At 46.6% G+C, this 14,897-nt stretch overlaps 1 protein-coding gene across 1 annotated transcript in view; it reads right to left on the bottom strand.

The window, feature by feature from the left end:
* The window catches only part of LOC139375449 (son of sevenless homolog 2 (Drosophila)), a 112,080-nt gene that overhangs the window by 63,219 nt on the left and 33,964 nt on the right, over positions 1-14,897 (bottom strand). The window contains exon 2 of the mRNA XM_071117245.1: positions 3,035-3,160. Coding sequence (XP_070973346.1) covers positions 3,035-3,160 — 126 coding nt within the window. The remainder of the gene's footprint in view (positions 1-3,034; positions 3,161-14,897) is intronic.

Raw genomic sequence — 14,897 nt, 5'->3', positions numbered from 1 at the left:
GTATCAACATTACAGCATAGCGACCGAGTATCAACATTACAGCATAGAGACCGGGTATCAACATTACTGCATAGCGACCGGGTATCAACATTACAGCATAGCGACCGGGTATCAACATTACAGCATAGAGACCGGGTATCAACATTACTGCATAGCGACCGGGTATCAACATTACAGCATAGCGACCGGTTATCAACATTACAGCATAGCGACCGGGTATCAACATTACAGCATAGCGACCGGGTATCAACATTACAGCATAGCGACCGGGTATCAACATTACAGCATAGCGACCGGGTATCAACATTACAGCATAGCGACCGGGTATCAACATTACAGCATAGCGACCAGGTATCAACATTACAGCATAGCGACCAGGTATCAACATTACAGCATAGCGACCAGGTATCAACATTACAGCATAGCGACCAGGTATCAACATTACAGCATAGCGACCAGGTATCAACATTACAGCATAGCGACCAGGTATCAACATTACAGCATAGCGACCAGGTATCAACATTACAGCATAGCGACCGGGTATCAACATTACAGCATAGCGACCGGGTATCAACATTACAGCATAGCGACCGGGTATCAACATTACAGCATAGCGACCGGGTATCAACATTACAGCATCGCGACCGGGTATCAACATTACAGCATCGCGACCGGGTATCAACATTACAGCATCGCGACCGGGTATCAACATTACAGCATCGCGACCGGGTATCAACATTACAGCATCGCGACCGGGTATCAACATTACAGCATCGCGACCGGGTATCAACATTACAGCATCGCGACCGGGTATCAACATTACAGCATCGCGACCGGGTATCAACATTACAGCATCGCGACCGGGTATCAACATTACAGCATCGCGACCGGGTATCAACATTACAGCATCGCGACCGGGTATCAACATTACAGCATAGCGACCGGGTATCAACATTACAGCATAGCGACCGGGTATCAACATTACAGCATAGCGACCGGGTATCAACATTACAGCATAGCGACCAGGTATCAACATTACAGCATAGCGACCAGGTATCAACATTACAGCATAGCGACCAGGTATCAACATTACAGCATAGCGACCAGGTATCAACATTACAGCATAGCGACCAGGTATCAACATTACAGCATAGCGACCAGGTATCAACATTACAGCATAGCGACCAGGTATCAACATTACAGCATAGCGACCAGGTATCAACATTACAGCATAGCGACCAGGTATCAACATTACAGCATAGCGACCAGGTATCAACATTACAGCATAGCGACCAGGTATCAACATTTCAGCATAGCGACCAGGTATCAACATTACAGCATAGCGACCAGGTATCAACATTACAGCATAGCGACCAGGTATCAACATTACAGCATAGCGACCAGGTATCAACATTACAGCATAGCGACCAGGTATCATCATTACAGCATCGCGACCAGGTATCAACATTACAGCATCGCGACCAGGTATCAACATTACAGCATCGCGACCAGGTATCAACATTGCAGCATAGCGACCAGGTATCAACATTACAGCATAGCGACCAGGTATCAACATTACAGCATAGCGACCAGGTATCAACATTACAGCATAGCGATCAGGTATCAACATTACAGCATAGCGATCAGGTATCAACATTACAGCATAGCGACCAGGTATCAACATTACAGCATAGCGACCAGGTATCAACATTACAGCATAGCGACCAGGTATCAACATTACAGCATAGCGACCAGGTATCAACATTACAGCATAGCGACCAGGTATCAACATTACAGCATAGCGACCAGGTATCAACATTACAGCATAGCGACCAGGTATCAACATTACAGCATAGCGACCAGGTATCAACATTACTGCATAGCGACCAGGTATCAACATTACAGCATAGCGACCAGGTATCAACATTACAGCATAGCGACCAGGTATCAACATTACAGCATAGCGACCAGGTATCAACATTACAGCATAGCGACCAGGTATCAACATTACAGCATAGCGACCAGGTATCAACATTTCAGCATAGCGACCAGGTATCAACATTACAGCATAGCGACCAGGTATCAACATTACAGCATAGCGACCAGGTATCAACATTACAGCATAGCGACCAGGTATCAACATTACAGCATAGCGACCAGGTATCAACATTACAGCATAGCGACCAGGTATCAACATTACAGCATAGCGACCAGGTATCAACATTACAGCATAGCGACCAGGTATCAACATTACAGCATAGCGACCAGGTATCAACATTACAGCATAGCGACCAGGTATCAACATTACAGCATAGCGACCAGGTATCAACATTACAGCATAGTGACCAGGTATCAACATTACAGCATAGCGATCAGGTATCAACATTACAGCATAGCGACCAGGTATCAACATTACAGCATAGCGACCAGGTATCAACATTACAGCATAGCGACCGGGTATCAACATTACAGCATAGCGACCAGGTATCAACATTACAGCATAGCGATCAGGTATCAACATTACAGCATAGCGACCAGGTATCAACATTACAGCATAGCGACCGGGTATCAACATTACAGCATAGCGACCAGGTATCAACATTACAGCATAGCGATCAGGTATCAACATTACAGCATAGCGACCAGGTATCAACATTACAGCATAGCGACCAGGTATCAACATTACAGCATAGCGACCGGGTATCAACATTACAGCATAGCGACCAGGTATCAACATTACAGCATAGCGACCAGGTATCAACATTACAGCATAGCGATCAGGTATCAACATTACAGCATAGCGACCAGGTATCAACATTACAGCATAGCGACCAGGTATCAACATTACAGCATAGCGACCAGGTATCAACATTACAGCATAGCGACCAGGTATCAACATTACAGCATAGCGACCAGGTATCAACATTACAGCATAGCGACCAGGTATCAACATTACAGCATAGTGACCAGGTATCAACATTACAGCATAGCGATCAGGTATCAACATTACAGCATAGCGACCAGGTATCCTCACCTCCACGTCCTGTACAGAGCGCGGCTGGGCCACACACAGCATGTTGAGCAGCTGCAGGATCAGCTCTTCGATGTGCTGCAGAGCGCCCTCCGTGGCTGACAGGTTGGGGTGCACCTGCAGCTGCACCTGGAAGAGAGACAGAGAGACAAACGTTAGAGAGACGATGGGGACAAACGTTAGAGAGACGATGGGGACAAACGTTAGAGAGACGATGGGGACAAACGATGGGGACAAACGTTAGAAAGACGATGGGGACAAACGTTAGAGAGACGATGGGGACAAACGTTAGAGAGACAGAGAGATGATGGGGACAAACGTTAGAGAGACAGAGAGACAATGGGGACAAACGTTAGAGAGACGATGGGGACAAACGTTAGAGAGACGATGGGGACAAACGTTAGAGAGACAGAGAGATGATGGGGACAAACGTTAGAGAGACGATGGGGACAAACAGAGAGACGATGGGGACAAACGTTAGAGAGACGATGGGGACAAACATTAGAGAGACAGAGAGACGATGGGGACAAACGTTAGAGAGACGATGGAGACAAACGTTAGAGAGACGATGGGGACAAACGTTAGAGAGACGATGGGGACAAACGTTAGAGAGACGATGGGGACAAACGTTAGAGAGACGATGGGGACAAACGTTAGAGAGACGATGGGGACAAACGTTAGAGAGACGATGGGGACAAACGTTAGAGAGACGATGGGGACAAACGTTAGAGAGACGATGGGGACAAACGTTAGAGAGACGATGGGGACAAACGTTAGAGAGACGATGGGGACAAACGTTAGAGAGACGGAGAGACAAACGTCAGAGAGACAAACTTCAGAGAGACAGAGAGACAAACTTCAGAGAGACAGAGAGATAAACGTCAGAGAGACAGAGACAAACTTCAGAGAGACAGAGAGACTAACGTCAGAGAGACAAACGTCAGAGAGACAGAGAGATAAACTTCAGAGAGACAGAGAGATAAACGTCAGAGAGACAGAGAGACAAACTTCAGAGAGACAGAGAGATAAACGTCAGAGAGACAGAGAGACAAACTTCAGAGAGACAGAGAGACTAACGTCAGAGAGACAAACGTCAGAGAGACAAACGTCAGAGAGACAAACTTCAGAGAGACAGAGAGATACACGTCAGAGAGACAGAGAGACAAACGTCAGAGAGACAGAGAGACTAACTTCAGAGAGACAGAGAGACTAACGTCAGAGAGACAAACGTCAGAGAGACAAACGTCAGAGAGACAAACTTCAGAGAGACAGAGAGATAAACGTCAGAGAGACAGAGAGACAAACTTCAGAGAGACAGAGAGACTAACGTCAGAGAGACAAACTTCAGAGAGACAGAGAGACAAACTTCAGAGAGACAGAGAGACGAACTTCAGAGAGACAGAGAGACTAACGTCAGAAAGATGCCAGAAAACCTACGCTGGGAATGCAAATAGTTACACATTATGAGTTGGTGTCCAGGGACAGAGATGTGGAGTCTTTTTTCAATTAATGAACATTTAATGTGTATTTAACAGACATTTTATAAAAACATTAAAAAGCAACTTAAGAGTCATGGCATAGCCTTTCCCCCTAGATATAGATACGTTTATAACTGACCCAAGTCACTAGGCTACCTCTCAGATGCATAGTGTCCAAGACAAGTGTTTTGAAATACAGGCTTAGCTAACGACAAAACAAAACAACAACAACAAAACACATGACATCATGGTGAAGTGACGTTAAATCACCTACGACAACGCTCCAGAGATTAGCCAAAGTGTTTTATTGATGCCGTGTTGAGAAGTGACGCCCCATGCCTCGTGGGCTTGGCCTAGTTCTGACATCCCGCCTTTACTCAACAGACCACAGAGGTGGAAAACACTCAGAAAAGAGGAATGCTTTGGAGAGACAGCAAGAAGAAGAGGGTAGAAGTGTGTTTTGGAAAGAGGACAGGAAAAGAGAGGAGAGGGGGAGGGAGAAGAGAGGAGAGGGGGAGGGAGAAGAGAGGAGAGGGTGAGAAGAGAGGAGAGAAGGAGAGAAGAGGAAGAAGAGAGGAGAGAAGAGAGGAGAGGAAGAGAAAATAGGTGTGGTTTGTTAGGCTGAGAGGACGAGAGAGAGAGAAGGAGAGAGAGAGACCTTTATTTAACCTTTATTTAACTAGGCAAGTCAGTTAAGAACAAATTCTTATTTTCAATAACGGCCTAGGAACAGATTTGCACCTTGTCGGCTCGGGGGTTTGAACTTGCAACCTTCCGGTTACTAGTCCAACGCTCCAACCACTAGGCTACCCTGCCGCCTCTACACTCTAACCACTAGGCTACCCTGCCGCCTCTACACTCTAACCACTAGGCTACCTGCCTCCTCTACACTCTAACCACTAGACTACCTGCCTCCTCTACACTCTAACCACTAGGCTACCCTGCCGCCTCTACACTCTAACCACTAGGCTACCCTGCCACCTCTACACTCTAACCACTAGGCTACCCTGCCTCCTCTACACTCTAACCACTAGGCTACCCTGCCGCCTCTACGCTCCAACCACTAGGCTACCCTGCCGCCTCTACACTCTAACCACTAGGCTACCCTGCCGCCTCTACACTCTAACCACTAGGCTACCCTGCCGCCTCTACACTCTAACCACTAGGCTACCCTGCCGCCTCTACGCTCCAACCACTAGGCTACCCTACCTCCTCTACACTCTAACCACTAGGCTACCCTGCCTCCTCTACACTCTAACCACTAGGCTAACCTGCCGCCTCTACACTCTAACCACTAGGCTACCCTACCTCCTCTACACTCTAACCACTAGTCTACCCTGCCGCCTCTACACTCTAACCACTAGTCTACCCTGCCGCCCCTTTCAACTCTACAAACCATTAGTTTCATCAACCCTAGAGGAGGTTAGTTGGTTTCATCAACCTTACAGGAGGTTAGTTGGTTTCATCAACCCTACAGGAGGTTCGTTGGTTTCATCAACCTTACAGGAGGTTAGTTGGTTTCATCAACCCTACAGGAGGTTAGCTGGTTTCATCAACCCTACAGGAGGTTAGTTGGTTTCATCAACCCTAGAGGAGGTTAGTTGGTTTCATCAACCCTAGAGGAGGTTAGTTGGTTTCATCAACCCTAGAGGAGGTTAGTTGGTTTCATCAACCCTACAGGAGGTTAGTTGGTTTCATCAACCCTAGAGGAGGTTAGTTGGTTTCATCAACCCTACAGGAGGTTAGTTGGTTTCATCAACCCTACAGGAGGTTAGTTGGTTTCATCAACCCTACAGGAGGTTAGATGGTTTCATCAACCCTACAGGAGGTTAGTTGGTTTCATCAACCCTACAGGAGGTTAGTTGGTTTCATCAACCCTAGAGGAGGTTAGTTGGTTTCATCAACCCTACAGGAGGTTAGATGGTTTCATCAACCCTACAGGAGGTTAGTTGGTTTCATCAACCCTACAGGAGGTTAGTTGGTTTCATCAACCCTACAGGAGGTTAGTTGGTTTCATCAACCCTACAGGAGGTTAGTTGGTTTCATCAACCCTAGAGGAGGTTAGTTGGTTTCATCAACCCTACAGGAGGTTAGTTGGTTTCATCAACCCTAGAGGAGGTTAGTTGGTTTCATCAACCCTACAGGAGGTTAGCTGGTTTCATCAACCCTAGAGGAGGTTAGTTGGTTTCATCAACCCTACAGGAGGTTAGTTGGTTTCATCAACCCTACAGGAGGTTAGTTGGTTTCATCAACCCTACAGGAGGTTAGTTGGTTTCATCAACCCTAGAGGAGGTTAGATGGTTTCATCAACCCTACAGGAGGTTCGTTGGTTTCATCAACCCTACAGGAGGTTAGTTGGTTTCATCAACCCTACAGGAGGTTAGATGGTTTCATCAACCCTACAGGAGGTTAGTTGGTTTCATCAACCCTACAGGAGGTTAGTTGGTTTCATCAACCCTACAGGAGGTTAGTTGGTTTCATCAACCCTAGAGGAGGTTAGATGGTTTCATCAACCCTAGAGGAGGTTAGTTGGTTTCATCAACCCTACAGGAGGTTAGTTGGTTTCATCAACCCTAGAGGAGGTTAGATGGTTTCATCAACCCTAGAGGAGGTTAGTTGGTTTCATCAACCCTAGAGGAGGTTAGTTGGTTTCATCAACCCTAGAGGAGGTTAGTTGGTTTCACCTCCAAGGCACTCCTAGTCGATCACCAAACATTTCTGTAAAAAACCCAACGATAAATCCTTCCGTTCCTATTTAGTTGTCTTCGTTTCAGGCTGTTGGCGGTAGGTGCACTTGATTCAGCAGCAGCAGGAAGGCAAAGTGTTCCCACGTTGAACCATTTCATGTGTCTGAAGGTAGAACTCCGCCCACCTGGCAGGCCTAGAGAACGAATCAAGTGCACCTATAGACCTACCACTGGCCAATCAGAAAGCTCCAAAATAATCGTGTCTGCACAGTTCCCTCGAGCCATCAAATGTTTAAAAAGAAACATACATAAAGTTTATCCTGTGAGAATTCAAAACCACGACTGGAGACACAGACCCAAGGAATACAGCAAAATAGCTGCTGTTTTTTACGAGCGAGTTCATGTTTAAAGTTGTTATCCGGCACTAAATCAACGCCTTAAAATACACGTACGACAGCACTGCAGCTGCAACGAACGAGTGAGTACAGCAAAGTGTTCTTGTAATATAAACGGCACGGTGAGGCAGGGATGCGAGTAACAGCGATGAGTAACAGCGCCACCCTCAGGCACTCCAGGGAAGTACACGTCCATCTCCCTTTCATAAACTATTTAGTTTCCTTCAAAACAAAAACAAAAAAAGTTTTTTCAACTTTAGTGTTTCACATTGCAAACAATATGGAAAACTTTTTAAAAATATATATATATTATTTGATTATTCATGTCTTTTCAAGGTTTTATTTATTGTTTTCTTCCTTTTAACAGTCTTTTTAGTACCGGGAGCATTCTGATAGGTCTTCCATAACGAGTTGATTTCTCTGGGATATCAGTGTTTACATTGTTGCTTTCCACTGTTTGTTTTGGCGCTGATGGTGTTGATAACGGTGCTGGTGGTGTTGATAGTGTTGGTGGCGCTGATGGTGCTGGTGGTGCTGATGGTGTCGATAGTGCTGGTGGTGTTGATGGTGTTGGTGGCGCTGATGGTGTTGATAACGGTGCTGGTGGTGTTGATAGTGTTGATGATGCTGGTGGTGCTGATGGTGTTGATAGTGCTGGTGGTGTTGATGGTGTTGGTGGCGCTGATGGTGCTAGTTGTGCTGGTGGTGTTGGTGGTGCTGATAGTGTTGATGATGCTGGTGGTGCTGATGGTGTCGATAGTGCTGGTGGTGTTGATGGTGTTGGTGGCGCTGATGGTGCTAGTTGTGCTGGTGGTGTTGGTGGTGCTGATAGTGTTGATGGTGCTGTTGATGCTGATGGTGTTGATGGTGCTGGAGAACACACAGGTGAGTGGTTCTCTTCCAGGCTGACAGTTGTTTCAGGTTCTCTTTCCACAGGATAAGGGAAGTCCATTATGGTTTCTGAGTGTCTCTCTGGGTCTGTTGTTTCATGCGTTTTTAACCGGTGTCTCCGGCTTCTTCTGTTGATTTTCTCGTTTGGTGTTTGCACTGTGCATGACCTTGGCTGGTCATGTTTGCACTGTGCATGACCTTGGCTGGTCATGTTTGCACTGTGCATGACCTTGGCTGGTCATGTTTGTACTGTGCATGACCTTGGCTGGTCATGTTTGTACTGTGCATGACCTTGGCTGGTCATGTTTGTACTGTGCATGACCTTGGCTGGTCATGTTTGCACTGTGCATGACCTTGGCTGGTCATGTTTGCACTGTGCATGACCTTGGCTGGTCATGTTTGTACTGTGCATGACCTTGGCTGGTCATGTTTGCACTGTGCATGACCTTGGCTGGTCATGTTTTCCAAGTTGCTGGTTGCCATTTGTTGTCTTGTCTGATCGTGATTCTTTCACCTTCCATGACTGAAAGCTTACGTGTGCCTTGGTCAAAGTGTTGTTTTTGTCTCTGTTGTCTGCTTGTGAGACGGTAGCTTGACATGATGATAGAGTCCTGGCTTTAACAAGGTCTTTGATGTCAGAATCTTTTGTCTTCAGCCTTCTTCCCATTAGTAGCTGGAGAGATACCTACTCCATCCAGGACCTGGTAGTTGGAGAGATACCTACTCCATCCAGGACTTAGTAGTTGGAGAGATACCTACTCCATCCAGGACTTAGTAGTTGGAGAGATACCTACTCCATCCAGGACTTAGTAGTTGGAGAGATACCTACTCCATCCAGGACTTAGTAGTTGTGCAGGAGAGATACCTACTCCATCCAGGACTTAGTAGTTGTGCAGGAGAGATACCTACTCCATCCAGGACTTAGTAGTTGTGCAGGAGAGATACCGACTCCATCCAGGACTTAGTAGTTGTGCAGGAGAGATACCTACTCCATCCAGGACTTAGTAGTTGTGCAGGAGAGATACCTACTCCATCCAGGACTTAGTAGTTGTGCAGGAGAGATACCTACTCCATCCAGGACTTAGTAGTTGTGCAGGAGAGATACCTACTCCATCCAGGACTTAGTAGTTGTGCAGGAGAGATACCTACTCCATCCAGGACTTAGTAGTTGTGCAGGAGAGATACCTACTCCATCCAGGACTTAGTAGTTGTGCAGGAGAGATACCTACTCCATCCAGGAGTGTGTTTCTGTACTCAAGGAGAGCTGTGTAAGGATCTTCGTTGCCGTCTCGTCCTTTTCTTCCAACAGGTTCGTCACAGTCTGAACTGCTCTCTCAGCTTGGCCGTTTGACTGTGGAAATCTAGGGCTCGACGTAACATGTTTGAACTCCCAGCTGGTAGAGAAATCTGACATTTCTTGGCTCAAATTTCCTCCATTGTCGTAGCACAAAACGTCGGGCACCCCGTGCCTTGCCGAAATTGATTTTAGTGCTGTAATAATGTGTTTACTTGTTGTCCTACTGAGCTCAGAGATTTCTGGGTATTTTGAGTAGTAATTCACAGACAGTAGATGTTCTGGGTCGTTGTAATGGAAGAGGTCCACTCCAACTTTGGCCCAAGAGCTCCCTGGGGCTGGATGAGACAAGAGATGGCTCTCTGGGGCTGGATGAGACGGCTCTCTGGGGCTGGATGAGACGGCTCTCTGGGGCTGGATGAGACAAGAGACGGCTCTGAGATGGCTCTCTGGGGCTGGATGAGATGGCTCTCCGGGGCTGGAAGAGATGGCTTCTTTGGTTGTTGTTGTTGTGTGTGTTGCATACTTTTGTTACATCTTCAAATCTGTTTATTCATTCCTGGCCAGAACAGAACATCCCTTGCTTGTTCCTTACATTTTTACGATTTCCATGTGTTCTTCATGGATTTTTTCCCCCACAATTTCTTCTCTCATTATCTGAGGAACGGGGAAGTTTTGAACAGCAGTCCATCAGAGTATGTCAAGTCCTCTCTGAAGGTCGAGCAATTGTCTATTTTTTTGGCAACGTTCCCTCTCGTGTCTCGCCATCCTTTTAAAAAAAATTTTAAAAAGGTTTCTGTGACCAGTCTTCACTCATCTTCTTCTGCTGTTGCTGTTTTTTGAATTGCTGCATTTTCTCTTCTGAAACAGGAAGTTGATAAACGATGTAGTTTACATCCAGCTCACCATCCACCAATTTCTCTCTCTGTTCCTTCGGGTATGGGCTCGGGCTCAATGCATCAGCGATGTGCATCTCCTTTCCTGGTTTGTATATCACATGGAGACTGTATCTCTGTAGTCTCATCCGCATTCTCTACAGTCTGCCTGGTGCTTTCTGGAGAGACTGGTCTTGACTCCACCAGGATCTGTTTTTCCAAACAGGTATCTGTCGGTGTGCGTGAGGAGCACATTTTGGTATAATGATTTGTTTTCTGTGACATGCTTTGCCTATCTGACTGTATGCTGGACACTTTTCATTGGTTCGTGTTTGTCCTTCTCCCTGCGACCTCTCTTCTACTAGCTGTTGCATGTTCTTTGTCTTTCAAAAAAATAAATATATATTTCTGTGTTTTCTTTCGCTTATGCACCTTGTGAAACGAGCACCTCGACGTCATCATGGAGCATGTTCAGTTGGCTCTGGCTCACTTCACTAGCACGGTAAATGTGTAACGTTAGAGAGACAGAGAGACGATGGGGACAAACGTTAGAGATACCTACTCCATCCAGGACTTAGTAGTTGTGCAAGAGAGATACCTACTCCATACAGGACTTAGTAGTTGTGCAGGAGAGATACCTACTCCATCCAGGACTTAGTAGTTGGAGAGATACCTACTCCATCCAGGACTTAGTAGTTGTGCAGGAGAGATACCTACTCCATCCAGGACTTAGTAGTTGGAGAGATACTTACTCCATCCAGGACCTGGTAGTTGGAGAGATACCTACTCCATCCAGGACTTAGTAGTTGGAGAGATACCTACTCCATCCAGGACCTAGTAGTTGGAGAGATACCTACTCCATCCAGGACTTAGTAGTTGTGCCGGAGAGGTACCTACTCCATCCAGGACTTAGTAGTTGTGCAGGAGAGATACCTACTCCATCCAGGACTTAGTAGTTGTGCAGAGATACCTACTCCATCCAGGACTTAGTAGTTGTGCAGGACTTAGTATACCTACTCCATCCAGGACTTAGTAGTTGGAGAGATACCTACTCCATCCAGGACTTAGTAGTTGTGCCGGAGAGATACCTACTCCATCCAGGACTTAGTAGTTGTGCAGGAGAGATACCTACTCCATCCAGGACTTAGTAGTTGTGCAGGAGAGATACCTACTCCATCCAGGACTTAGTAGTTGTGCAGGAGAGATACCTACTCCATCCAGGACTTAGTAGTTGGAGAGATACCTACTCCATCCAGGACTTAGTAGTTGGAGAGATACCTACTCCATCCAGGACTTAGTAGTTGTGCCGGAGAGATACCTACTCCATCCAGGACTTAGTAGTTGTGCCGGAGAGATACCTACTCCATCCAGGACTTAGCAGTTGTGCAGGAGAGATACCTACTCCATCCAGGAGTGTGTTTCTGTACTCAAGGAGAGCTGTGTAAGGATCTTCGTCGTTGACGTCATCATGGAGCATGTTCAGTTGGCTCTGGCTCACTTGTGTAATTGCTCTAGCTAGCAGGAGATCTGGTTCTCTGAGTATTCTGTGATTCCACACACAATTCTGTTCCGTATCAGTGACACAAGTACGTTGTTGAAACTCAGTCTTTTGGGATAGATTTCCCTCTAGGTTCAGAGTAGTTGCTGGTCTCATGTGGGATAGATTTCTCTCTAGGTTCAGAGTAGTTGCTGGTCTCATGTGGGATAGATTTCTCTCTAGGTTCAAAGTAGTTGCTGGTCTCATGTGGGATAGATTTCTCTCTAGGTTCAGAGTAGTTGCTGGTCTCATGTGGGATAGATTTCTCTCTAGGTTCAGAGTAGTTGCTGGTCTCATGTGGGATAGATTTCTCTCTAGGTTCAGAGTAGTTGCTGGTCTCATGTGGGATAGATTTCTCTCTAGGTTCAGAGTAGTAGGTGGTCTCATTTGTTCCGTGTTTCAGAATGTTAAGCTTTCCTTGTGTTACTTTCTAACCCCTGACACCGTGTACCATAACAGCACACTGAGGCTTGAATGCGGGGAGAAAAACCTTGTTTATCAGATGTCATGGGTCAAGTGTAAGTACAGATGATCGAATGTAGTAATTAGTAACAGCGCCACCCTCAGACACATGTACATACATCACAGTTCTGATAAGATTGCGTTGTTGTTGTTATTATTATTAGCAGCTTGTGTCTTTTTTTTAAATTTTTTATAATCGAGGAATATTTCACTTACTCTGCTCAGAGGAGTAACAAACATGAATTGGTGCACGAGATGTTCCGTATCAGTGACACAGTAAGTTGTTGAAACTCAGCCTGTCTCGTGCACCAATTCAAACACGAGACAGAAATAATGCAGTACGACTTTAGTTTTTCTCCATTTCTCAGCAGAGGGACGGTGAGTCGGTTGAGAGGCAGACTCACTGCTGCTCCCGCCCTCCCTCTCTCCCTCACCTCCCGTCCCTTCCTCCCTCCCTCCCTCCCGCCCGCCGTCCCTCCCTCCCTCCCCTCCCGCCCGCCCGCCCGCCATCCCTCCCACCGTCCCTCCCTCACGTCCCTCCCTCCCTCACCTCCCGCCCTCCCTCACCTCCCGCCCGCCGTCCCTCCCTCCCTCCCTCCTTCACCTCCCTGCCTCCCTCACTCCGACTTCCCATCAGATGGAGGCCATCAGTCCAGTTATATATATTTTTTAAATAAAGCTAAATTACTATGTTCACTCAGCTGGGCCTCACGAGGAACATAACAAATTATCTATTACCAGTGTGATCGAATACCTTTAAAAAAAAATATATATATAAATCAATTAAAAATGGTCTGAGAAGAACAACATTGGCAGGGCAATTCAAGCACAGCCAATATGTGGTGATAATGTATTGGGCCTATAGCCTACTGCACAAACCTCATTGCTACAGAACTGTTTTTAATTGGTTAATGTTACAAAAAGGCTCACGTTAAAAAGTGGTAAGATCTCTGCTCTCATTTTGACTCAGAAAGTGATCTTGATTAGGAAAAAGGTTGGTGACCACTGTGGTAAAACCATTCATTGTGGCTAGGAAAAATACAGTAGGGTAGTAGTCGGTAGAGTAGTAGTCGGTAGAGAAGTAGTCGGTACAGTAGGGTAGTAGTCGGTACAGTAGGGTAGTCGGTACAGTAGGGTAGTAGTCGGTACAGTAGGGTAGTAGTCGGGACAGTAGGGTAGTAGTCGGGACAGTAGGGTAGTAGTCGGGACAGTAGGGTAGTAGTCGGTACAGTAGGGTAGTAGTCGGGACAGTAGGGTAGTAGTCGGTACAGTAGGGTAGTAGTCGGTACAGTAGGGTAGTAGTTGGTACAGTAGGGTAGTAGTTGGTACAGTAGGGTAGTAGTCGGTACAGTAGGGTAGTAGTCGGTAGAGAAGTAGTCGGTACAGTAGGGTAGTAGTCGGTACAGTAGGGTAGTAGTCGGTACAGTAGGGTAGTAGACGGTACAGTAGGGTAGTAGTCGGTACAGTACGGTAGGGTAGTAGTCGGTACAGTACGGTCGGGTAGTAGTCGGTACAGTAGGGTAGTAGACGGTACAGTAGGGTAGTAGTCGGTACAGTACGGTAGGGTAGTAGTCGGTACAGTACGGTAGGGTAGTAGTCGGTACAGTACAGTAGGGTAGTAGTCGGTACAGTATGGTAGGGTAGTAGTCGGTACAGTACAGTAGGGTAGTAGTCAGGACAGTAGGGTAGTAGTCGGTACAGTATGGTAGGGTAGTAGTCAGGACAGTAGGGTAGTAGTCGGTACAGTATGGTAGGGTAGTAGTCGGTACAGTATGGTAGTAGTCGGTACAGTAGGGTAGGGTAGTAGTCGGTACAGTAGGGTAGTAGCCAGGACAGTAGGGTAACATAAAGAAATAGATGAGAGCTCATCATCATGCTCATCCCCCAACTACCCCATTGTGGTAGTTCAGGAGCGTAGTGTTACATGGTTTCATACCCCATTGTAGTAGTACAGTGTTACATGGTTTCATACCCCATTTTAGTAGTTCAGGAGCGTAGTGTTACATGGTTTCATACCCCATTGTAGTAGTTCAGTGTTACATGGTTTCATACCCCATCATGTAGGGCTGGATGTCAGGTCAGTAGGGACTCCCAGAGCTCTCTAGCACACTTTCCCTCCACCCACCCTCTTCCTCTTTTTTCTGTCTCCTGTTACTCTTCCTCCTTCCCTCCCCCCACCTCTTTCTCCCTCCCCTCTCACATCCACCCCCTCTCTCTCCCTCTCTCCATCCATCCACCCACCCACCC

Source organism: Oncorhynchus clarkii, chromosome 19 (genome assembly GCF_045791955.1).
Source record: "Oncorhynchus clarkii lewisi isolate Uvic-CL-2024 chromosome 19, UVic_Ocla_1.0, whole genome shotgun sequence".
NCBI classification, from domain to species: domain Eukaryota; kingdom Metazoa; phylum Chordata; class Actinopteri; order Salmoniformes; family Salmonidae; genus Oncorhynchus; species Oncorhynchus clarkii.
This window is presented reverse-complemented; position numbering and strand designations above follow the sequence as displayed.